The 27,544-nt window shown below is 40.9% G+C and overlaps 1 protein-coding gene across 7 annotated transcripts; it reads left to right on the plus strand.

The window, feature by feature from the left end:
* The first annotated feature begins 1,509 nt into the window (after positions 1–1,509).
* On the plus strand, positions 1,510–26,393 carry cwc22 (CWC22 spliceosome associated protein homolog). 7 transcript variants are annotated; one of them, XM_061879413.1, is made up of 22 exons: positions 1,740–1,849; positions 1,925–1,972; positions 12,492–12,658; positions 12,856–13,181; positions 13,230–13,277; positions 13,326–13,427; positions 13,498–13,713; positions 13,775–13,903; positions 14,004–14,172; positions 14,260–14,313; positions 14,391–14,526; positions 16,686–16,892; positions 16,961–17,023; positions 17,088–17,192; positions 17,263–17,344; positions 20,759–20,819; positions 24,276–24,353; positions 24,440–24,592; positions 24,668–24,795; positions 24,998–25,099; positions 25,180–25,358; positions 25,432–26,393. In XM_061879413.1, exons 1-22 carry the CDS (start codon positions 1,810–1,812, stop codon positions 25,824–25,826), a joined length of 2,988 nt encoding a protein of 995 aa, XP_061735397.1. In that variant the 5' UTR covers positions 1,740–1,809; the 3' UTR covers positions 25,827–26,393. The 7 variants fall into 7 exon arrangements, with proteins under 7 accessions (XP_061735394.1, XP_061735393.1, XP_061735397.1 ...); XM_061879408.1 differs by having other exon boundaries at positions 12,856–13,427; positions 25,432–25,832; positions 25,919–26,393; XM_061879411.1 differs by having other exon boundaries at positions 13,230–13,427.
* Positions 26,394–27,544: the final 1,151 nt, after the last annotated feature.

Here is a 27,544-nt window from a genome sequence, read left to right on the forward strand (position 1 = left end):
ACTTCCCGAGGGACACGGTCGAATGCCTTCTCCAAGTCCACAAAGGACATGTAGACTGGTTGGGCAAACTCCCATGCACCGCCAAGAACCCCACCGAGAGTGCAAAGCTGGTCCACAGTTCCACAACCAGGACGAAAACCACACTGTTCCTCCTGAATCCGAGGTTCGACTATCCGGCGTAGCCTCCCCTCCAGTACACCTGAATAGACCTTACCGGCAAGGCTGAGGAGTGTGATCCCAGGATAGTTGGAACACACCTTCCGGTCCCCCTTCTTAAAGAGAGGGACCACCAACCCGGTCTGCCAATCCAGAGGTACCGCCCCCGATGTCCAAACGTATGAAAGAAAAACAGAGCATTTTCAAAAGGGCCCTAGTGATGCTCTGCGTCGCCCCTGCCTCGCTGCGAAAGGCCTACTGAAATTAGATTTTCTTATTTGTCATACTTGATCATTTCGCGATATTGCCAAATTTTTGCTAAAAGGATTTAGTAGAGAACATCCACGATAAAGTTTGCAACTTTCGGTACTAAGAGAAAAGCCCTGCCTCTACTGGAAGTCGCAGACGATGACGTCACATGTTGAGGGCACCTCACATAGTCACATTGATTTTAATGGGAGCCTCCAACAAAAAGTGCTGTTCGGACCGAGGAAACGACAATTTCCCCATTAATTTGAGCGAGGATGAAAGATTCGTGTTTGAGGATATTGATAGCGACGGACTAGAAAAAAAACAAAAAAAAAACGCGATTGCATTGGGACAGATTCCGGACTTTTTTAGACACATTTACTACAATAAATCTGGGAAATCCCTTATCTTTCTATTGTTTTGCTAGTGTTTTAGTGAGTTTAATAGTACCTGATAGTCGGAGGTGTACGTCCACGGGTGTGTTGACGCACAGTGTCTCAGGGAAGTCGACGGCAGCTGTACGGAGCTCAGCTGATATCCGGTAAGTGGCGACTTTTTAACCACAATTTTCTCACCGAAACCTGCTGGTTGACATTCGGTAGGGATCCATGTCCGCTTGACTGCGCTCTGATCCATAGTAAATTTTCACCTCCAGGAATTTTAAACAAGGAATCACCGTGTGTTTGTGTGGCTAAAGGCTAAAGCTTCCCAACTCCATCTTTCTACTGTGACTTTTACAATATTAATTGAACACATTCCAAAGATTCAGCAACACAGATCTCCAAAATATGGTATAATTATGTCGTTAAAGCAGACGATTTTTAGCTGTGTGTGTGCGCAGCGCTCATACTTCCTAAAAACCCGTGACGTCTTGCGAACACGTCATCATTTCACGGAGTTTTCAAGACGAAACTCCCGGGAAATTTAAAATTGTAATTTAGTTAACTAAAAAGGCCGTATTGGCATGTGTTGCAATGTTAATATTTCATCATTGATACATAAACTATCAGACTGCGTGGTGGGTAGTAGTGGGTTTCAGTAGGCCTTTAAGGCCTAAATAAGTAGTGATATCCGATGACAAAAAAAAGTAAAGCTCTACATTTATTGTGAAATCCGGAAGTTACTTCTGACCCGGAAGCTGATTTGCTGCTCTGGTTAAAGCATTTTTCGCCTAAAGTGTGTGTTTCACCCGAGAGAGGAAAAAATTGGCACTGGGGAATTTAGTATTTAATTAAACACACAAAAGTGGAAGAAGAGACGAGTGGGTTTGTGTCTAAAAGAAAAAGGTAAGTCGTCTCGCCGAAGGAGAACCTGTCGCGATTCGCTAACACGTTAGCTTGCTAACTTTAGCGCAATCAACACACGGCCTGAAGACGCAGACATCACCCGGGAAAAGTGGCTTGAATGCCTGTTAAATCCAAGCAGTGGACTATACACACATATTGTATTAATATTGTAATTACACATGTCGATTTAGTCGATTAGTTATGACAGTTTTTTTTATGTGTGTTCATTTCAGACACAATGGACTCTGCGAGTAGAAGTCCACCTCCTAAAGAACTCAACGGTGAGTTGAACACAGAACAAGTAGGTTGTTGTATTTATTACACATTTAAATATGTACATGTGATGTTATAAAGTCTACACTTGTCCGGTTACGGATGGTTTGGTAAAGAGAGATGGGTCTCGGTAGGGCTGCGCAATTAAGGCCGAAATAATAATCATGATTATCTTTTATTGAGATTGAAATCACAATCACTCTATATCAGGGTTCGGCTACCTTTACCAATCAAAGAGCCGTTTTGACCCGTTTCACAAAGTAAAGAAAACAATGGGAGCCACATAACTCTTTTGAAATTTATAATGAAATAATACTGCATACAGAGTTTTTTTTTTGCTTTGTGTTATGTATAAACCAGGGGTCTCAGACATGCGGCCCGCACCTTAATATGAAAATGTAATGTTAGCGCGGCCCGCGAGTTTTGTATGAATGCCGCTTGACAGCGTCACACCTGCCAACCGTCTCAATTTTCCCAGAAGACTCCCGAATTTCAGAGTAATTATTCTCTTGAATGTATGCTAGTGTTCACCCAATGAACAATAAGGGCGTACAATGATGTCACTACCGCCCTCTAAAGCTTGTACAAATAGCTTGGCAGCCCAAATAATAGTTTGACAAGGCTATTGCAGACAAATCAATCAATCAATCAATCAATGTTTATTTATATAGCCCCAAATCACAAATGTCTCAAAGGACTGCACAAATCATTACGACTACAACATCCTCGGAAGAACCCACAAAAGGGCAGGGAAAACTCACACCCAGTGGGCAGGGAGAATTCACATTCAGTGGGACGCCAGTGACAATGCTGACTATGAGAAACCTTGGAGAGGACCTCAGATGTGGGCAACCCCCCCCCCCTCTAGGGGACCGAAAGCAATGGATGTCGAGCGGGTCTAACATGATACTGTGAAAGTTCAATCTATAGTGGCTCCAAGACAGCAGTGAGAGTCCCGTCCACAGGAAACCATCTCAAGCGGATCAGCAGCGTAGAGATGTCCCCAACCGATACAGGCGAGCGGTCCATCCTGGGTCCCGACGAGCGGTCCATCCTGGGTCTCGACTCTGGACAGTCAGTACTTCATCCATGGTCATCGGACCGGACCCCCTCCACAAGGGAGGGGGGGACATAGGAGAAAGAAAAGAAGCGGCAGATCAACTGGTCTAAAAAGGAGGTCTATTTAAAGGCTAGAGTATACAGATGAGTTTTAAGATGAGACTTAAATGCTTCTACTGAGGTAGCATCTCGAACTGTTACCGGGAGGGCATTCCAGAGTACTGGAGCCCGAACGGAAAACGCTCTATAGCCCGCAGACTTTTTTTGAGCTCTAGGAATCACTAATAAGCCGGAGTCTTTTGAACGCAGATTTCTTGCCGGGACATACGGTACAATACAATCGGCAAGATAGGCTGGAGCTAGACCGTGTAGTATTTTATATGTAAGTAGTAAAACCTTAAAGTCACATCTTAAGTGCACAGGAAGCCAGTGCAGGTGAGCCAGTACAGGCGTAATATGATCAAACTTTCTTGTTCTTGTCAAAAGTCTAGCAGCCGCATTTTGTACCAACTGTAATCTTTTAATGCTAGACATGGGGAGACCCGAAAATAATACGTTACAGTAATCGAGACGAGACGTAACAAACGCATGGATAATGATCTCAGCGTCTTTAGTGGACAGAATGGAGCGAATTTTAGCGATATTACGGAGATGAAAGAAGGCCGTTTTAGTAACGCTTTTAATGTGTGACTCAAAGGAGAGAGTTGGGTCGAAGATAATACCCAGATTTTTTACAGAGTCACCTTGTTTTATTATTTGGTTGTCAAATGTTAAAGTTGTATTATTAAATAGAGGTCGGTGTCTAGCAGGACCGATAATCAGCATTTCCGTTTTTTTGGCATTAAGTTGCAAAAATTTAGCGGACATCCATTGTTTAATTTCATTAAGACACGCTTCCAACTGACTTCAGTCCGGCGTGTTGGTCAGCTTTAGGGGCATGTAAAGTTGGGTGTCATCAGCATAACAGTGAAAGCTAATACCGTATTTGTGTATGACGTCACCTAGCGGCAGCATGTAGATGCTGAAGAGTACAGGGCCAAGGACCGAACCCTGAGGAACTCCACACGTTACCTTAACATAGTCCGAGGTCACACTGTTATAGGAGACGCACTGCATCCTATCAGTAAGATAAGAGTTAAACCATGACAGGGCTGAGTCTGACATACCAATTCGTATTTTGATACGCTCTAATAAAATATTATGATCGACGGTATCGAAAGCAGCGCTAAGATCGAGGAGCAGCAACATAGATGACGCATCAGAGTCCATCGTTAGCAATAGATCATTAGTCAATTTTGCGAGGGCTGTCTCAGTCGAGTGATTTGCCCTGAAACCGGATTGAAAGGTTTCACATAGATTGTTAAACACTAAGTGCTCATTTAGCTGCTCTGCAACAATTTTTTTGAGGATTTTCGAAATAAAGGGAAGGTGAGACACTGGTCGGTAGTTTACCATGAGGTCAGGATCGAGGTTAGGTCTTTTAAGGAGAGGATGAATAACCGCTTTTTTGAATGCAACGGGAACAGTGCCCGAGGAAAGTGATAAGTTTATAATATTTAGCACTGATGGACCTAATAATACAAAAAGCTCCTTGATAAGTTTCCCAGGAAGTGGGTCAAGTAAACATGTTGTTTGTTTTATTCCATTTACACGTTGTAACAATCCTTCTAATGTTATTTCATCAAAACGAGAGAAACTATTTTGGATATTTGCAGTATCCGCCGTATATACAATCGTATCTGTGTTACTATAACCCCGTTGTAACTGGGACGCATTGTCTTTAATCTCCTTTCTAATAAGTTCAATTTTCTTATTAAAGAACTTCATAAAGTCATCTGCCGAATGGGTGGAGCTACTGGAAGGAGTCCCTTGTTGGGTTAGCGATGCTACTGTACTAAACAAAAATTTTGGATCGTTTTTATTAATGCGGATGAGATTTGAGTAATAATTTGTTTTAGGTAAGGTAAGCATGCGTTTATAAGTTATTAAACTATCACTCCATGCTTGATGGTGCACCTCAAGTTTAGTCGTGCGCCATTTGCGTTCCAGCTTTCTACATAATAATTTCTGAGCTCTAGTTTCTTCAGTAAACCATGGCGTACGCCTTTTTGGAGCCTTTTTTAACTTCAGCGGTGCTATACTATCAATGGTTTCACGCAGGGCGTTGTTAAAGTTGTTAGTGAGGTTATCAATAGAGCCCACATACTTTGGGAACGGTGCCATTACCGAGGGCAGTAGGTCCGCAAGAGTCGTCGTTGTGGCAGCATTAATGTTGCGGCTGGTATAGCAGTTATTATTATTATTAGCTTGCCGAACATGAGTCTGCACTTCGAATTTTATAAGGTAATGATCGGACATTACTTTAGTATACGGGAGTATCATAACTTTGGAGACGGTGATACCTCTGACAAGCACTAGGTCTATCGTATTACCGCTGCGATGCGTCGGTTCATTTATTATTTGTGTAAGACCACAGCTATCAATTATAGTCTGGAGCGCCACGCACGGTGGGTCCAATGGGGTATTCATATGGATATTAAAGTCCCCCATTATAATTATATTATCGGCGTGCGTCACTAGATCAGCAACAAACTCTGAGAATTCACTAATAAAGTCCGAATAGGGCCCTGGGGGGCGGTAGATAACGGCCAGGCACAGTGGCAGAGGTGTGGCAGACTTAATAGAAAGCACCTCAAACGATTTATATTTATTATTTAAGTTAGGACTAAAGTTAAAGTTTTCGTTGTATATTAGTGCGACACTCCCTCCCCTTTTGAGGTGACGGGCAATATGCACATTCGTATAGTTAGGAGGGGATGCCTCATTTATCGCAAAAAAGTCGTCTGGTTTAAGCCAGGTTTCGCTAAGACCGATGACGTTAAGGTTGTTGTCTCTAATGACCTCATTGACTAATAACGTTTTGGGAGACAAAGATCTGATGTTTAGAAAGCCCATATTATAGGTAGTGGGCTGTTTTAAGGAGTTGTTGATAAAATTATCCGTAGTAGCAATATTAATAATGTTGCGTTTATTATGCGCAGTGTACTTAAAATAATTACGACCATATCTAGGAATTGATATGACGGGAATTTTCAGATTGTCTACTTGGCGCTGCGATAAACTGAACGCATCATAATTTGCCACCTCAGTAGAACGCATGTCTAACTCTGACGTAGTCATAGACACAGTAGAAAAAACATTTTGTGAGTTGTGTATTATTCTACGACAATTGCTATGTGTACAGGGATCATCCAGCCTGGCGCTGGCTAGTTCTAACTTAACTGACTCCATACCCAGGCTAGCAGGCTCTGTAATTGCCTGTGACCGGGCTTGCTCTAGTGCAGTTAGTCAAATGTGGCTCAATGCGAAGTCTATGTTCCGAGACAAGAGGATAGCGCCTTCCTGGTTAGGGTGAAGGCCGTCTCTCCTCAGCAAGCCTGGTTTGCCCCAGAAAGAGGGCCAATTATCAATAAACGTAAATCCCTGTTGTCTGCAGAAGCTATCCAGCCACCTGTTAAGAGAGACTAATCTGCTATATCTCTCATTATTGCCTCTCCCAGGCAGGGGGCCAGAGACAATTACTCGATGCCTGGACATCTTTCTGGCGAGATTACAAGCCCTGGCTATGTTTCTCTTTGTAATCTCTGATTGTCTCATCCTAACGTCATTGGAGCCAACGTGTATTACTATATTCGCATAACTAGTGGTGCGGTTAGCCTGCCGTACGTGTTTACTAGACCTGTTGCGAGTTAGCTCCCTAAGATTAGCTTCAATGTCAGGTGCTCTGCCCCCGGGAATACACTTAATTGTGGCTGGTTTGCTAAGCTTTATGTTTCGGGTGATGGAGTCCCCTATGACTAAAGTGTGGTGCCCGGTAGACAGGGGTGTAGGACTAGCTAAAGGGCTAAATCTATTATGCGTCTCAACCGGTACACCGTAGCTTGTAGGCCGGTTAGGGCTGCTACAAGCTGGGCTAGTTAGCTCGCTACAGCTAACGCTAGCAGATGTGTCCGCAACATCTAAAGTTACGAAATTACACTGCTCTAACTGGCGGACACGGCTCTCTAGCAAAGCCAACCTATCCATGAGTAAAGTGCACGAAGCGCAGGAAGCCATACTCACAGAATGTAAGAATGTAAGAGACCGCAAGGCATCCTTATTCAACAGCAATACAGGTCACACTGAGGGTGGCCGTTTAAAAACAACTTTAGCACTCTTACTAATATGTGCCACACTGTGAACCCACACCAAACAAGAATGACAAACACATTTCGAGAGAACATCCGCACTATAACACAACATGAACATGACAGAACAAATACATAGAATCCCGTTTATCCTGACTCTTCCGGGCTCCGTTATACACCCACCTACCACCATCCCGCCGTGCGTCGGTTGAGGTGGGCGGGGTTGGGTTGGTGGTAGCTGGGTGTATAATGGAGCCTGGAAGAGTCAGGATACATGGGATTCTGGGCATTTTTTCTGTCGTGTTTATGTTGTGTTATAGTGCGGATGTTCTCCCCGAAATGTGTTTGTCATTCTTGTTTGATGTGGGTTCACAGTGTGGCGCATATTAGTAAGAGTGTTAAAGTTGTTTATATCACAACACTCAGTATGACCTGTATGGCTGTTGAACAAGTATGCCTTGCAGTTGCGTATGCGTTCAGATAGAGGTCGCATCCAAAATGTGACCGGACGGCCGGCACGCAGATAGCATGGTGAAAATCCTGGCGTGATGACATGTAGAAAGGGTGTTAGAGGCATTGTCATCACGGCACGCCGTCAAAGTTGATGTCTGGTTGTAAATCGAAAAATGTTTACCCAGGAGATTGCTGATTGACATTAAAATTGGAAATCTACCGGACTTCTACGGGCGGTTGGCAAGTATGCGGCTGCGCCACATCAGAGTGGTCAAAGAGCCCCATGCGGCTCCGGAGCCGCGGGTTGCCGACCCCTGCTCGATTATGGTAGGTGTTCCCCACAGGTCGGCAATTTATTGGCAGTAAAGGGTCCTTCAGTGGGCAGGAGGCGTGTGATCGTGACGTCATGTAATTTAAAATGGAATAGCCTAATCAATCAATCGTTTATTTATAAAGCCCTAAATCACAAGTGTCTCAAAGGGCTGCACAAGCCACAACAACATCGTCGGCTCGGATCCCAAATCAGGGCAAGAAAAAAACTCAACCCAATGGGATTACAATGAGGAACCTTGGAACCCCACCCCGTGTGAGAGTCCAGTCCATAGTGGGGCTAGCCGGAGTTCGTCTTGGATGGAGATTGATTGATTAAGACTTTTATTACTAGATTGCACAGTACAGTACATATTCCGTACAATTGACCACTAAATGGTAACACTCGAATAAGTTTTTCAGCTTGTTTAAGTCGGGGTCCACGTTAATCAATTCAAGTCAGCAGCGCAGGGACATTCTCAACTGATGCACGGATGAGTGGTCCATCCGTGGTCCCGACTTTGAGCAGCGAGCGCTTCATCTGTGCATGACAGCTCCCACCATCAGTGTGTGAATGGGCGAATGTGGAAATACTGTCAAAGCGCTTTGGGCTCCTTAAAAAGGGGTAGAAAAGCTCTATACAAGTACAACCGAATTACCATAGTAAAACCTTGAAGTCGCATCTTAAGTGCACAGGAAGCCAGTGAAGGTGAGCTAGTATAGGCGTGATATGATCAAACTTTCTGTTCTTGTCAAAAGTCTAGCAGCCGCATTTTGTACAAACTGTAATATTTTAATGCTAGACATAGGGAGGCCCAAAAATGATATGTTACAGTAAACGTGACGAGACTCAACAAACGCATGAATAATGATCTCAACGTCGCTGGTGGGAAAAATGGAACACATTTTATCAATATTATGGAGATAAAAGAAGGCCGTTTTAGTAACACTCTTAATGTGTGACTCAAACGAGAGAGTTGAATCGAAGATAATAAAAAAGCAAAATAAAGTTGTCCATAAATTTAAGACAACATTTTGGGTTTTAGTTCATTATCAGTATTAACATTTAAAGAGGAACTGCACTTCTTATATTAATTTTGCCTATTATCCACACTTCCTATGTTAGACAAGAACACATTTTAAGTCGTAAAATACGACAAGTACAAGGTGGCTAACAATGCACCTACTGGGAAAACAATCAATAACTGCCAACAATACTCCACTTACATGTCGTGACCTAAATATAAACCAAGTGTTAGCGATATGGTTATTGTAAGTGCTTTTGCAGACAAACTATTTTTAGCGGAGAGAGCTAACTATCTTATGCTGCTATATTGATATATTGAGCTGCTGCATCGCCTCTGAGATGGTGAAAGTTATTTCTAGATTATAAATCATGCCTCTCATTCGGATAGTAGAAGGTTGCCGCCACAAACCGAGAAGTTGGTCAACTTTGACATTCAACTTAAACTCAGATATGGCGAGAAAGACACAAAGAGACACAAGTTTGTGGCACTTTTTATTTTAATTTTTTTACTTGTGTGAGGATTAAGAATACTTCTTCATCTAAGCGGGAAGTTATGAACATTCCATCAGTCAATGTCCCAGTGAGAGCAAATATTGTACAATAAGTGATTATTTTATAATGTTTCGGAGTTTGTATGTCTTGTTTAGCACTCAGCAATACTGCTACATGATACTTAGTGTTTGTTGTTGAAGGGAAAAGCGAACATGGTCTGAGAAATTATTACGCCACAGTAGGGCCTGGCGATTATATGATTGTGATTAATTTGAGTTTGATCACGGTGATCGGCTGTTAGCATATTTCCTCGATCCAACATTGCGGAACAGTAGGGCAGCAACGATGCTCGGTTTAATCCTGCACGGAACAATCTGCCTTTATTGACCGTGATCCTGTGTTTGTCTGTGAATGTGTGTTTGTGTACGTTTGTGTGAAAGTCTTTGTATATGTGTGAAAGTGTTTGTATATGTGTATCTGCGCGACCTCCTGTTCCACAATCAGGTTTGTCACGACGTATGTTCTTCCCCTTACACAACTCGAAAGCGCATCCCAGAATACCAAAATAAAGAAGTGTGACTAACATAAGAAGGAGCAGCGACTGTAGTGACACGCTTTTAGTTTTACTATCTGCTGCAGCGCACCAGTAATCCTGCCCTGAATGCGGACTTGCAGTAACTCACATGAGTCTTTATTAGTCCTGACTAGGATAATAAACACACCCACTAATTTAATCAGAAAAAGGCGTTTTTACATCTAAATATTTTTCAATCACACTTTTTCTTTGTGTCTGCAAAGATTCAACAACTCTGATATTACATGTACTAAAAAAACTCTGCAGGCAGACACTTTGTGTTCTTTTTGTTTATTAGTGGATAAAAGAAAACATCCTGTTCCTGAAATAATCATTAAAATTGTTTTATGTGTTGGTATATATCAATTCAAAATGCACTTTAATGTAATTTTCTTCAATATATGCTACAGTATTTGAAGTTAAAAAAAAAAATCCATAATCTCGGTCACCACTTGCTGTTTGTCGAAGTACTGATGTATACAAGTAGTTAAAGAATACAAATAATCATTTACCAATTGAAAGTGTGGTTTAGTAAATGTTAACTTGAAGTGAAAGTCGCTTAGTGTTCAGTACACCACTAATCATTTGTTTACTGCAGAGTGAAATTGGTGATGGCAAGCCAAATAACTTTGAGAGGGAACAAAAGTTGTCTATACTCCCACAAATTGTACCGAAGAAGAAGCAGAACCGTGGCCCTGACACCGAGGTATGAACCGTAGAGTGGGTCCCCTGTACTGTTGCACCGCAACACAATTATATATACGATCAAAATGACAGTTGTCCGCTGTTAGCATACATTACCTCCATCAAACTTGGCGGAAATGTCTTACAAAATACTGCAGTTGTAAACAGTAAGGATGCAACGGTACTCGCTATAATCCTGCACGGGATAATCCGTCTTTAATTTAAAAGAATAATGATGATATTAATTGAGATAGGATGATATGGAAAAAAAATTGTGACTTTTTTGTTTTTGCCATGTCGCCCAGCCTATGCTAAAATGAGCAACGTATGTAAATATTAGATGCTATTATGAATATGCTTGTTACTAGATTACATTTATACTTGCAATGTGTATATAAAATAGGGGTGCAATGATTCGTCGATAATGACATTTGTCGCCGACTATCAAACTGAAATTAATAAAACTAAACAAAATAAACTTGTCAACATAGTCGTGACATCATTACTCGTGTTTTTCCGGAGGACGCGGGTCGGCACCGCCAATTGCATCGACATTACGGGCGAAAACATGAAAAGTGTGGTAATATTTCCTCCTTTTCTTGTTAAAAACATGAATACCTTGCTCATTTTGCAAAGCAGATTTTGTTTTCATTACACTATATCTGCGATACGGGAGCATTAAAATCGGAGGAACATCTGGAGGTTACGGTCCCAGCTCGGGACTCTTCTTCGCTTGTACCTTGCTAGCAAGCTAACAGGTGTCAGACGAATTTGTGTAAAAATTAGATTCAATTATAATTTTAGCTAAAGTCAGGCACAGTAACAATCGCACACACTAAACAATAATCACCAATGCGATGGTACCATAAGATTAAACATACGATCTATGTAATATACAATTGAACATACAATCTTAGATAATTAAAATGTTAAGAAACAATAATAATACAATTACGTGCGTGGAGTCTATTCAAATACTAAACATGTCAGGAGTTAATCAAAAAAATATCTGTTATATCAGCGACTTTACATGATGTTAGTTTATTTGCACAACCAGGTCTTGTAGTTATATTTAGACATAGCAACCACCAAAGAAAACAAACTAATGCCATCTCTTGTCCTTTTCTTACGTTTTGTTCTGCTCTCAAACACTACTATTATATTAGAGAATAAACTTGATTGCATCACAGAAATTTTCACAAACAAATCAAATGTTCAAACAAACATTTTACAAAGTAATCCCTGCAGACACGAGCATGGTTCGATTGTATTTCACAAGATGATGAAAGTTATATTTTTAAAAGCCATTTCATTAAACGCACTTTTGTTTTCTTCCCTGACTTTATTACCCTAATGAACCACTTTTTCAGGACTCTATGAGAGCTCTTTTCTATCTCTCTATTTGAAAGGCTGGAACACCCAAGAACAGAACAGCAAATTGACAGTATTTTTCTTTTTTTTTATGGCCATATAAAAACAGTGTGGCCTGTTACCTGAAAAATAGTTGGTCTGCGTTAGCCCTTGCAATAAAAATATTGCTAATGTTTCCTTAATATTCAGGTCACAACTTGTAAATGGAGTATTGTTAGTGTTTTTTGGATGTTTTTATAGAGGGCTTTATGGTCAGAATAAAGTACCCACATTAGCTACATTGTTAGCCACCTCCTAATTGCCTTATTTATACGCAGTAAAGTTCCAAGGTTGTGTTGCACCCTAAAACCACCCTTTCTGTGTGTCCCCAGGAGAGTCCCATGAGGACTCCGGGCCCCAGCAGGGTCCCTCTGTTCCCCGAAGTACCGAAAAAGGATCAGCCAGCGAAGCTTCCAGCAGCTCAGGCAGCAGCAGTGAGGATGAGGACGCACACAATGTGGCCCTGAGGAAGATTAGGAGCCACGTGGCCCAGATCAGAGTAAGTAAAAATCTGAGACGCTTATCTCGACAAACCTTCAATGTCGATAAACCTATGAAGTCCCGATCTGACTTGTTCTTCTTACTAACCAGTGACCGACCGCTTTTGTTAACTCAAAACGTGAGCACCGTAGTGGTCATTTTGGTAATAAAAAAAAAATGTTTTTGTTGCATTTTGAAAGGTGACTCTGTTTGCAGAATTCCAGGTCCAAGTCCAGGGAACAAGATCAGCTTGAAGCCAAAGAGCTGAACAAATCCAACTCTTTGGAGAGAGAGAGGTCCAAACCAAGATCCAGGGAGCAAAACCAATCCAGATCCAGAAGCCAAGACAGGTCTAAGGAAAGAGAAAGGTCCAAGTCCAAGGAAAGAGACAGGTCCAAGTCCAAGGAAAGAGACAGGTCCAAGTCCAAGGAAAGAGACAGGTCCAAGTCCAAGGAAAAAGACAGGTCTAAGTCCAAGGAAAGAGACAGGTCTAAGTCCAAGGAAAGAGACAGGTCTAAGTCCAAGGAAAGAGACAGATCCAGGTCTCAGGGCAGAGACAGATCCAGGTCTCGGGGCAGAGACAGATCCAGGTCTCGGGGCAGAGACAGATCCAGGTCTCGGGGCAGAGACAGATCCAGGTCTCGGGGCAGAGACAGATCCAGGTCAAGGGGACGGGACAGATCCAGGTCAAGGGGACGGGACAGATCCAGGTCCAGAGGCCGAGACAGATCCAGGTCCAGAGAGCGCGATCGGGACCGGCAGCGTTACGACAGAGGACGCTACGCACGGTAAAACAAACAACAACAAAAAAGTCCTGCAGGTAAAAGGGGGTCTTCACCGTGTCCACACTCTGCTCAGGGATCGCTACGTGGGTCGCCATGACGATGGCGAGCGGCGCCAGGAGAGGGACCACAGGGGCCGCGGTCGCAGCCATTCCCCAGCGGTGGCCGCCAATGAGCCCCCGGCCAAGAAGAAGAAGGAGGAGCTGGATCCCATCCTGACCAGGACTGGGGGTGCTTACATCCCCCCCGCCAAGCTGCGCATGATGCAGCAGCAGATCACCGACAAGAGCAGGTATAAGCCAAGCAACATAATTTTTATGGATCGTGTGGCTGATGCTCCCCCCCCTGTGCAGCTTGGCCTATCAGAGGATGAGCTGGGAGGCTCTGAAGAAGTCCATCAACGGTCTGATCAACAAAGTCAATGTGTCCAACATTGTCAACATCATCCAGGAGCTCCTGCAGGAGAACATCGTCAGGGGGAGGTGGGCTGGAATGAACACACACACACACACACACACACACACACACACACACACACACACACTGTATGTTGTCCACCATGCTGACACTGTGTACGTGCAGGGGTCTACTGGCTCGCTCGGTGCTTCAGGCTCAGGCGGCCTCGCCCATCTTCACTCACGTGTACGCCGCCGTGGTGGCCATCATCAACTCCAAGTTCCCTCAGATTGGAGAGCTGATCCTCAAACGCCTCATCCTGACCTTCAGGAGAAGCTACCGCCGCAACATCAAGGTACGCCCATGTGAAACAGAGTTAAAAGTCACCAGTAGAGGATGCTATCACACCACAATGTTTTTTGATTTGTCTTTTGCTTCCCAGCAACAATGTCTGACATCGTCCAAGTTCGTGGCGCACCTCATCAACCAGAACGTGGTACGTACGGCCGCTGCCGTCTGATTGGCCATGAGGTGGTGCCATCCAAATACACAGTATGTCCGTGTCGCCCGCAGGCCCACGAGGTTCTGTGTCTGGAGATGCTCACGCTGCTGCTGGAGCGGCCCACCGACGACAGCGTGGAGGTGGTCATCGCTTTCCTCAAGGAGTGCGGCCTCAAGCTGACCGAGGTCTCCCCCCGCGGGATAAACGGTAAACTGCAGCAACTTGTCATGGACAGTTAAGAACACACACACACACCGATTATTTAGTATTAAGGGTTCCCAAAGGTTATTAAAAAGCATAAAAAATAATACCATCAAAAAAAATAAGTGTGGCCTTGCATGTGAAATGTGCAATAAAAGCAATCCTGCAGAGTGTTTACTTGTGCAAAGCAGGACTGCCATTTTACATGTAAATGTACACCAATAAACACATGGTTTGTCTATCTTTTTATTTTAGTAAAGTTATTTACAAAAGGTAAACATAAAAGGCTATAGGCTACTAGGAGCTAGCGGCGACACAGCAGCTAAGCCTACAATAGCATACAAACTAGACACATGTAGTAAGTGTCTCTCAGTGAACTATATTGCTGTCTTAAACCACACATTTGTCAATATATATAAGTATCAAATACAGTATTTTCTAGACTATAGAGGGCACCGGTGTATAAGCCGCACCCACTAAAATTTAGGGGGACAAATGGTTTCCATATATTAGCTGCACCGCACTATAAGCCGCAGATATATACTGTATTTTTCGGACTATAAGTCGCAGTATTTTTCATAGTTTGGCCAGGTGTGCGACTTATTTTCAGAAGCGACTTATATGTGAAATTATTAACACATTACCGTAAATTATCAAATAACATTATTTAGCTCATTCACGTAAGAGACTAGACGTATAAGATTTCACGGGATTTAGCGATTAGGAGTGACAGATTGTTTCGTAAACGTATAGCATGTTCTATATGTTATAGTTATTTGAATGACTCTTACCATAATATGTTACGTTAACATACCAGGCACCTTTTCAGTTGGTTATTTATGCATCATATAACGTACACTTTTTCAGCCTGTTGTTCACTATTCCTTATTTATTTTAAATTGCCTTTCAAATATCTATTCCTGGTGTTGGGTTTTATCAAATAAATTTCCCCAAAAAATGCGACTTATACTCCAGTGCGACTTATAGGTTTTTTTCCTTCTTCATTATGCATTTTCGGCAGGTGCTACTTATACTCCGGAGAGACTTATGCTCCGAAAATTACGGTAGTTTGTAAAATGAATTAGTTTCACACAAATATTTTGTAAATGTTTATTTACACACCATGATTATTTCAAAAGGGTGTCCGTAAAACGGCTGATCAAACAAAACCGTAGTCATTGTCATGAACCCACTAGTTGCGGAAGCTAGCTCTCCAGTCAGCTAAAGAGACGCAATAACTCCACGGTGACGTTTTGGTGAATTTAATGAGGAATTTGTGAAACTAAAACAATACAAAAATAAAACGGTTGTAAGTTAGTAATACTAACACAGACACTTGTAAATCTGTTTTCATATGAGCTACTGCTAACGACACTAGCTTCATTACATTATGATAGCACGTACAAATATGCATGAAAACACTCCTGCAGACATCTCACATGGGATGGTGTATTAAGTAATAAATGTATTACTTAAATTTGTGAAACTTTCAAATGTTGCTTGGAGTGATAAATGAAGAAACCTTTTGAAAAGTTTTACCTCTGGTTCATGGCATTAAAACAAGAAGTACATTTTTAACCCGTTACACCTGCAGCGAGCGAACTCGTCCAAAAGACGTGCCATAGCACAGACAATAACACACAATTTCAGTGTGTCGGCTTGCGTTCAAAGAAAACTATTGAACACAAAACATTATAACGGGACAAGCGGTGGGAAGTGGATGGATGGAAAAAACATAATGGCCGTTAGCAAAGAAAAATCCATAAATTAGCTGCACTACATGATAATACTTCCAATGACAAAGTTTTCAAAGTGGTGGCATATTAGAATGCTTAATACGTCATGATCTTATATTACAAATTTGTAGGTGATTAGGTGTTGCCACAAACCAATTACCACTCCAGTGTAACTTGGAGACAGTGTAATTCTATTCCATATGGTTAATAATAAATACCTTAGTGTTTTACATACCTATTATTATTCTCTGTTTGACTCATTTCACTCGATCAAACCTTTTCTAACATTCCACAACACAATATAATACAATTATGTATGAATGCTCCACGGCACGGTGTTGTGTCAGAAGGGAAAATATTTGTATCAGAACACCACTATTTGGAGCATCAAAACATCCATTCGTTATCTTTCCCACTTTTGTGTTTCAGCCATATTCGAGCGTCTGCGCAACGTCCTCCATGAGTCGGCCATTGACAAGAGGGTCCAGTACATGATTGAAGTGATGTTTGCCATCCGGAAGGACGGCTTCAAGGACCACCCGGTCATCCCGGAGGGCTTGGACCTGGTGGACGAGAATGACCAATTCACACACATGCTGCCGCTGGAGGACGAATACAACACAGACGACATCCTCAGTGAGTGCACAATTGGTACAAGCTTAACATGTACACTCTGTGCTCATTACGTGTGTGTGTGTGTACAGATGTGTTCAAATTGGACCCTAACTTCCAGGAAAACGAGGAGAAGTACAAAACATTAAAGAGAGGTGAGAACACGTCGGCCGTGACTTCCCTTTTGTCTTGAACCAATCAGCTTTGTCCTCTTGGCAGACATCTTGGACGAGGGCAGCGGCGACTCCGGCGAGGAGGGAGATGGCAGTGAGGACGACGAAGATGATGACGACGATGGCGACGGCGAGAAGCAGGAAGGTGAAGGTGAGCGGGGGGTTCCTGCTTCTGTCACTTCAAAAAACGACGTCACGTTTCTTTGAATGTTTGTCCTCAGACGAGAAAGTGACCATCTTTGATCAGACTGAGGTCAACTTGGTTGCCTTCAGGAGGACCATTTACCTGGTCATCCAGTCCAGGTGAGCGCCGTCACCCTATTGTTGTAAATGGCAGATGAAACATTTGGATCAGTGGTTCTTAACCAAGTGCCCACTGTGGGGCCGCCAAGAAACGTGTTTCTCAGCTGTGGTCTGTATGGGTTGTAATACACTTTTTCACCGCAACAACACTATCAAACACACAGAAGAATTCTGTAGGTGAAGTCATAGAGAAGTTTTTTAATGAGGAACTACACTTTTTTGAGGTAATTTTGCCTATCGTTCACAATCATTATGAAAGACAGGACGGGTGTATTTTTTTTAATGCCTTCTAACTCGTAAATAAAAGTGGATCGTCCTCTATTTTGCCCACAAAACCCAATAAATAACCATCCAAAAAGCCCAACAATACTCCATCTACATTTGGTGATTTGAATATTAACCAGGTTTTAGTGATATTCTTATCATATGAGCTAACACAAACCATTTTATAGCGACACCATGATCATGAGCTTGTGTGCCAATGTTGACATCATCTAGTCGTCGGCTGTTTCCTTGCTCGTCAAACTTTATTCTAGATCATAAAATCATGCCTTTCACCTGTATAGTAGGACCAGGACGTATTCTGACATGTTGATGCACTTTGACAGCCAATTTAGACCCGTAAATACTGAGAACGACACAAAAAGACGCTTGGTTCCACCCCCCTTTTCTTCGCAAGGATTTCAAGTCATTCTTCGCCTTAACGGGAATATATGAACATCTTAGCAGTCGGCATTGTGATGACAGCAGACTTTTTACAGTAAGTGAGGTTTTATTACGTTTGTTGGCTCACATAAAGTCTGCAATGATTAATAATCAGCGAAGTTGTGATGCGTTTTTTAAATTAATGCACAGCTTATGCTTAAAATGATCAAAATACGGAAATATTAAATGTTAGTATAAATGTTACTACTTTACATATATACTTACATCATGTATATAAAACCTTAATGGAGGTGTTTGGATGTTTTTTTAAGGGCTCTACAGGCAGAATAAAGAGACTAATAGGCTCCATTGTGAGCGGACTTTTGATCGCATTTATATAATTTTTTAGAATGCATCAAAAAAATACATCCGTCGTGATGTCTTTCGTAACGATTGTGAACGATTAACAAAATTTCCCCGAAAAAGTGCAATTCACCTTTCAGCGCAAAAAATATGACTACAGTGGTGAAGCTGTATTTTCAATTGAACTTTAATTTAATTGCTAGTCTATTTAAGAAACATCCATTCATCCATTTTCTACCGCTTGTCCCGTTCGGGGTCGCGGGGAGTGCTGGAGCCTATCTCAGCTGCTTCGGGCGGAAAGCGGGGTACACCCTGGACATATTATTATTTTTATTTTTTAGCTTAACATAAATGTTTGTAAATACATTTTTTATCAGTTATTTGAGTTCCTTCTCATGCTGTATATTTGGTTAATACTTATTTTTGAATCAGCCTGACCTAAGCTTAATGTTTGTGTTATATCAATATTTGTGACTAACACACGGTTTCATATCATTTAACAAGGTGGTCAACTGTAATTATGTTAGATATAATTATTGAATATGATTGTAATCAAGCGTGAGATAACTTGTTGTGTTTAATATATGAGTGGGCCTCTGTAGCTTATAACTTAAAGAGAAGTGTGCCATAATGCACTACATGTATAATCACATGTAGCATGAACATGTACAGTATACTAATGGTTGACACAGGATGTCCTCCATAGAAAGTTGTGTGTGTCCTAGTTAGTGTGGTCTTTGAAGACAACATGGCACTTTTGGACAGGACCATCAAACACTTGAACAGATTGGATCTTGCTCTCTGTTATATCTGCCAAAGAGAACACAAGTAGACGTATGCCGTTTCTCAAATAGGAATGGATACTGAATTTGGTTCTTTTGGAGGCACCGAACATATTTTGTCAATAGTACCGTGTATCGAACCAAACAGTGACAGATTTCGATACGTTTCGACGGCACATTCAGTTGCCGACCCGGTTGGCTCAAACACATGACGGGGAAACAAGCTCTCAAGCACCACTCCGAGGGGCCTCTAGGTGAGGATTTCTTTAACTTTTTTACCCTGAGGCCCAATCTTTCCACTACACTCATATATTAACACTGATTTAGGAGTCTTAAATTTGATTTTAATCGTATTCAATAATTATATTTAACATCTAGGATTAGGTCAGGCTGATTACAAAAATAAATACTAACCAAATATATTGCGTAAGAAGGAACTCATAAATAACAGACGAAAAATACAATTACATACAATTAATTATGTGCTGCGAAAATAAGTACACTAAAATAATAACAAATTTAACAAATATGTCTCTTAACTAAACTGTCAATACAATTTAAAAAGTACAGCTTCACCACTTATACAAGTCATACTAGTTGCGTTTAAGAAACTTCTTTATGACTTTAGCTCCAGACGTCTTCTTTTTGTTTGGTATTGTCATTACTGCCACAAGTGATGGAAAAGTGTACTACGGCTGAGTACCGCTGCGGCCCTTATGGACCACATGTGAGAAACAGATATTTTTAGTTAAGAAACACTCCTCTAGGAAATGTGGCACATTTGCCACAATACCTAGAGGAGATTGTTGCTAACAAAGCAAGTTGAATTTACCGTAGACATTAGAGATTTTACATGGCAATTTCAAATTTTGGTCAGGAAAAGTACAACAAATTTGCACGTTACAATCAAACAGCTGGTGTGTAATAAATACAATATTTACAGTACAAACACGTTACAGGGCGCAACAAAAACCTAGTCTATACACTACTGCCATCTGATGTCTTGGAATTGCAACAGCATGCAAAGTCTGCTCTATATTACTTGCCCATGGGACGTGTAAAAAAACAAGATATAACACCTGATCAACACAGTTATTACCTTAAATTAAACAACTGAGATTTTATCGTTTAACAAATTAACATTTATTAGCACATGAACACACACAGAAGTATGTAAATGGGAACGGTATCGATTCAAATGTGAAAGATACCCACCACTAGTCTTAGATGGAATTGCTTTTGTCAGTACAATTAAGACTGCTAAGTAAGAATTTTGACAGTGTAGTGCTGTCCTACATGTGTGTAATGAAGATTGCTAAGTAAGAATTTTGACAGTGTAGTGCTGTCCTACATGTGTGTAGTGTGTGTACATGCGGAAGTGTGGCAGTTGACATAAATACAAACACACACTGCGATGCACTTAATTAGGCTCACAACCTGCTGAGATCCAGATTGAAAAAGATAGTCATGCCCACTTTTGATTGACACAGTCTGAGAAGTGTTGATTGAACAATGTTTATTCATATGCTTGTGGAAAGGAGCTCCTCACACCCTCAGTTTGCCTTCATGTAGCTGGCAGGAAACTGCCTTGACTCATTCCCTCTTTCTTTCCTCCCTTGTGTAGTTTGGACTTTGAGGAGTGTGCTCACAAGCTGATCAAGATGGAATTCCCTGACAGTCAGACTGTGAGTGCACACACACACAAACACACACACACACACAGACACACACACACACAACAATCTCTTCAGGTGAATCTGTGACGGAATCCCTCACCATACGCACTTTCAGATGTGTTTGCAGTCTGGAATCTTTTTATCTTTTCACAACATTGATGATCAAATGTTAGCTTAACTTGAAACTTGAAACGATCACTTTGGGATTATGTGCTTGTGTGTGTGGCACACGGTAGACTTCCCATATAGCCTACAATGGCAACTATAAATATTTGATACTTGTTTATATTGATAATGTGCTGTTTTACACTGCAGTATTGTTCAATGAAAGACACTTATTACTTATGTCTAGCCTGTGTGCTTAGCTGTTGTGTATCTGCGAGCTCCTTGTAGCCTATTGCCCAGCCAACATTTTTGGCTGAGAGAGCCATGAAAGCCAGATATTTTATAATGTATTTCCGTGAGAGCCATATAATATTTTTTAACACTGAATACAACTAAATGCGTGCATTTTTAAGTAAGAGCAACATTTTTAGAGTATGATAAGTCTCTTTTTCTTTTCAATAACATTGTTTTTCTAAAGCTAACCAATAATAAATAAAATAATTCTTACCATTAATGCGACTTCTTTAACAGGTGCGGTAGAAAATGGATGGATTGATTAAAATGCATGAATATGTTTTATATTTTAAACGTTATTTTCAACACAGTCATTACCAGCAGAATTATTCATTACTTATCGTGTTAAGCAATGTCAGCAAAGGTTTATCTGAGAGCCAGATAAAGTCTATAAAAGATCCTCAGCTGACTCTGAGAGCCATAGGTTCCCTAGCCCTGCTGTAGCCTATCATTTTATTTTTGTTTCAGAGATCAGCCCATAATTTGACACTTGTTTCTTTGCTGATATTGGACCAATATTTTCTTCAACTGTGGCACGTGGACTACATCTAGTGGTAGGCCAAATAATCATTTAATTTAAGTACAGTGTTTTATTGTCCTACTTTCAAACACAGTGTACATACTGTGTGTAATGTTACAATGGCCCAAAAATGTTAAATATACTTGTTAATTAAAACATCTGTCTTGTTTTAATGAATACTTAGTCCTACTATGCTACTGTACATGTTTTTTCTGAGGTGATGTACTTGGTGAAAATGTTTTGAGGAACACTGTCTTATAGCATACACCCATTATACCAAAAAAAGGCAATTTAATGACTTACAAAATGATAACTAGTCAAATATTAAAATATTTTAAAATTGTTTAAGTTAAAATAATAATTACAAATATATATATTGCAATAACATATATGTATTGTATGTACTAAATTTACAGTTAATAAAAATATGAATAAAATAGGCAAGTATGATGTATATTTTATTTCAATAATATACAGTTATGTTCATAGTAATAGCAGTGTGTTCAAAAAGGGGAGTAAACCTCTAAATTTTTCAAATAAATTGTATTTTAATGAACACAAATGCATTTGGGACACTGCACATTCTATTTCAAAGCCATACAATTAGGAAAAAGTAATTAAATTTGATAATATTTTACAAAAAGTCAATAAATATTAAAACAAAAAAATAGCAGTGCCGACATATTTCTTTACAAAACTCCAATTTACTGTATAAACTAAGAAAGGCTTGCAGAATCAACTTTCTTGAGAATCATTAATTAATATTCAGTTGCATAACCACGGTTTCTGATAACTGCTTCACATCTGTGGCACATGGAGTCCACCAACGTCTGGCACCGGTCAACAGGTATTGCAGCCCAGGAAAATTGTACTACGTTCCACAATTCCTCTGCATTTCTTGGCTTTGCCTCATGAACAGCATTTTTTATGTCAGCCCACAAGTTTTCAATGGGATTAAGGGCCAGGGATTGTGCTGGCCACTCCATTACTTGAATTCTGCTTGTCTGAAACCATGATTTTGCTCGCTTGCTGGTGTGTTTGGGGTCATTGTCTTGTTGAAACACCCATTTCAAGGGTATTTCCTCTTCAGCATATGGCAACATGACTTCTTCCAGTATTCTGATGTACTCAAACTGATCCATGATCCCTGGTATACAATAAATAGGACCAACACCATAGAAGGAGAAACATCCCCTTATCATGATGCTTGCACCACCATGCTTCACCGTTTTCACTGTGTACTGGGCTTGAATTCAATGTTTGCAGGACGTCTGACAAACTCTCTGTGGCCCTTACACCCAAAAAGAACAATCTTACTCTCATCAGTCCACAAAATATTACACCATTCCTTTTTAAGCCAGTCAATGTGTTCTTTGGCAAATTGTAACTACTTCAGCACGTCTTTTTTTTAACAATGGGAATTTGCGGAGGCTTCTTGCTGGTAGCTTGGCTTCGCATAGACATGGTCTGATTGTTACAGTACTCACAGGCAATCTTAGATCTACTTTGGTCCTCCTGGAGCTGATCATTGGCTGAGCCTTTGCCATTTTGGTTACACTCCGATCCATTCGAATAGATGTTTTTGTTTTCCTTCCTCGCCTTTCTGGTTTTGGCTGCCTTTTTAAAGCGTTTGATATCATTTTAGCTGAACAGCCTATCATTTTCTGCACTTCTTCATAGGTTTTCCCCTCTTATTAATTTCTTAATCAAAGAACGCTGTTCTTTTGAAGTGTCTGGAACGACCCATTTTACTCTGTTTTTTAAGGACAAATGCACAGCCAGCATATGCAGCGTCAGTGGCCTTGATCCTCAAATAAGGGCCACCTGTTTAACAACTTTTTTTTTCACATAATCAATGACCTCACTAATTGAACTCAGCGCTGCTATTTTTTTGAACACGCCCCTTTCAGTAAATGATTCAGTTTCACAAAATCAGCATCATGCATGTCATGCCTGTTGGGTCTGTTGGTTTTCAATACCATTACTAAACCTTCTAGAAACATACTTGCAGTGTAGAAGTTGAAATTCTAACAAAAACAGTGATTTATCTTGCTAGTGATGTGGGACTGCTATTATTTTGAACACAACTGTATATATATATATATATATATATATATATATATATATATATATATATATATATATATATATATATATATATATATATATATATATATATATATATATATATATATATATATATATATATATATATATATATATATATATATATACACAGTTTATATATATATATATACATACACAAAAACAAGTTATTTTTTAATTATTGTTTGCATTTTTACGTGTGTGTGTGTGTGTGTGTGTGTGTGTGTGTGTATATATGTATGAATATTAGTGAGAGTGTAAGTGTGTGTGTAGCCTGCAGAGTGTGTGACTCGCGCTGTCAGCTTTTTGAAATGATGAGACTACTCATCAGAACAACACAAACACTTGAGACTTAGCTCACACGTTAACAGAGAGCCTAAGCATTCAAGTAACTGTGTGCGTGTCTGTATGTCAATGTGTGTGTGCGTGTGTGTACGCAGAAAGAGCTTTGCAACATGATTCTGGACTGCTGCGCTCAACAAAGGACCTATGAGAAGTTCTTTGGCCTGCTGGCAGGGGTGAGACACATGGGCATTTAATACCTTACCTTTTTCATGTTGACAACCAATTCGAGGCTCTAATGTGTGTGTGTTTGTGTGTGCAGAGGTTCTGCCTGTTAAAGAAGGAGTACATGGAGAGCTTTGAAGCCATCTTTGCAGAGCAGTATGAAACCATTCACAGACTGGAGACAAACAAGCTGAGGAACGTGGCACGACTCTTTGCTCACCTCCTCTACACCGACTCTGTTCCCTGGAGTGTAAGCACACACACACGCTTACTCATGCATGGTCATCCCCCTCACAAATCACATGACCCGCTGTCTGTCCTGCAGGTGTTGGAGTGTATCAAGATCAGCGAGGAGACTACCACGTCATCCAGCAGGATCTTTGTCAAGATTCTTTTCCAGGAACTGTGTGCCTACATGGGCCTTCCCAGACTCAACCAACGCCTCAAAGACATGTCAGTACACACACACATGCACACACACTTTCACACATTCATAAAGCCATTTGAGTGTCACACAACCACCAGGGGAATCCACCAGGGGGCAGTAATTCTCTATTGTGTCCAGCTAGTGTTTTTGGAGGGGACAAATGGTGACAATGTATAATCACAATACTATTAATATTGTAATAATAATGTAGTAACGTTTCTCTTTCAGGACTCTGCAGGCCTTTTTTGAGGGTCTTTTTCCTCGTGATAATCCAAGGAACACTCGCTTCGCCATCAACTTCTTTACGTCCATTGGGCTGGGTGGACTGACGTAAGACACACAAAAACATGCTAAGGGTCCGCCCCCAGTGAGGTCATACACCGGTCATGTGTGTGTGTTGTCTTCTGCAGGGACGAGTTGAGGGAACATTTGAAGAACGCCCCAAAGATGATCATGACTCAGAACCAGGAAGTGGAATCCTCCGACTCCGACTCATCTTCCTCAGAATCATCCTCGTCGTCCTCCGACTCCTCAGACTCCTCCAGCGACTCGGACTCCTCGTCCAGCAGTAGCAGCAGCAGCAGCTCAGGTGCGTGCACGTTTCAACGAGCTCCTCTTTGTCAGCCCGACATCGCCACTGACGCCTTTTGTCACTTTCTCAGACTCCGACTCCAAGCGTAAGAAGAAGAAGAAGAGGAAAGGACAAAGCGAAGAGAAGAAGAAGACGGAGAAGGTGACGAGGAAGAAGCGGAGTCCTGACCAGCGCCAGCCACCTGCAGACCGCGGCGACCACGACATGCAGGGCAGGAATGTCCGCGCGCGGAATGATGATGATGATGAAGTGGAGGAGCGCGCACGACAGCGCCACCTGCAGCACGGCAGGCGAGACGAGCGGAGAAGGGACGGCCCGGAGGAAGACAGTGCCAGGCGGAAAAAAGAGGGCGAGGGCCAAAGGAGAGAGGAGAAGAGGGGGCGGGAGGAGGACAGGAACAGGAGGGACGGGGAGAAGAATAAGGAGAACAGAGACGGTAACAGAGAGGACAGGAGGAGGAGATAAAGACTGGCGAGTGTTCCGTCGTGCGCATTTTTATCTGAGGGACATTAAATTGTAATTTTTCAATGTTTTCTTTTAATCTTCCGTCTTTTTAGTAAGTCCCAGCAGCCATCTTGTCCTCCATTGGACTCTCGGACATGTGACATGGTGACTCGGATGGCTGCATGCAGACAGACAGGTTGGACCTTGTAGAACTGGACCAAATGTGTCATCCCTGTTTTCTGTAAACGGTCTCCATGGCGACCACGACTGCGTGCCGTGTTTTCCTTACAATTGTTGGTCTGCGGCAGACTGCCACAAATATATTAGGTGACTATTGTCTAGTAATGTCAAAGTACTACTGAGTACTTTTACACTCACACCTATGTTGTAATAAACATACATTACTGTATGGATAAGGCTCTTTGTGAATAATGACAGGTTGGACCAGAGCACTGAGGGCCACATAGAAAATTGAAAGCATTTTGATTTTGGTCATTTTTATAATCATTAGGGCTCACCTCAATTTTAGTCAACGTTAAATGTCCTGGGGACCCAAAGGAGTCTGTCGTCAAAGTGTTTTAAAAATAAGTTGTGTGTGTATATATATATGTATATATATATATATATATATATATATATGTATGTATATATATATATATATATATATATATATATGTATGTATATATATATATATATATATATATAGTGTACAGATTTGAGATCAATTTAAAAAGTATATAATGGGGGTTAAAATGGAAACAAAATTAAAAAATATTAAAATAAGAATGAAAATAAAAAGCAACTATCAGAATAAAAATATAACAGTAAAATAAGAATGTAACAAGAGAACCTAGGCAGTAGTGACCATGTTATGAAAACGCACACTACCATGTAGAACAGAACACTGGCAACCACTGACTGGTAGTACATCCACAGGAGTTTTCTACAAATGTTGAAGGAGAGCAGCCTCCTGGGGAAGTACAGCCTGCTCTGTCCTTTCTTGTACAGGTGGTCCGTGTTAACAGTCCAGTCCAGCGTATTGTCCACGATATATTTATATAGCACTATTTTCTGGATAATCTAATTAAGACATACATATATATATATATATTTTTTTGTATTTTTTTTTAACTTTCGAATGCTTTTTTTCCCCAAAGAAAACCCAGTTTCTGTATAGCAATGACACAAACTATACAATATTTTCCCCAAAACGTTTTCAAAATGGAATTTTTGATATGACTACAGCCCCCCCCCCCCCAAAAAAAACTGTTTTTGTATAGCAATAACACAAAATACATATTTTCTTGAAAACATTTTTCAAATTGAAATTTTTGATGAATGCAGGTCCTTGGGACTCAAAGGGGTCTCAGTCATTAAAGTGTTCAAAATATGTCTTATTTTTAAATGTATTTATTTTTATATACCGTATTTTCCACACTATAAGGCGCACTGGATTATAAGGCGCACCTTCAATGAATGGCCTATTCTAAAACTTTGTTCATATATAAGACGCACCGCATTATAAGGCACATAGAATAGACGCTACAGTAGAGGCTGGGGTTACGTTATGCAACCACTAGATGGAGATGCGCTAAAGCGAATGTCAACAAAACAGTCAGGTCAGTCAAACTTTATTGATAGATTACAAACCAGCGTTCTGACAACTTCGTTCACTCCCAAAATGAATAAACAGCTGTTTTATTATTTCCCCCGATTCAATAAGCATGTAAAAAACAGT

This window comes from Nerophis ophidion, linkage group LG19, assembly GCF_033978795.1.
Source record: "Nerophis ophidion isolate RoL-2023_Sa linkage group LG19, RoL_Noph_v1.0, whole genome shotgun sequence".
In the NCBI taxonomy this organism is placed as follows: domain Eukaryota; kingdom Metazoa; phylum Chordata; class Actinopteri; order Syngnathiformes; family Syngnathidae; genus Nerophis; species Nerophis ophidion.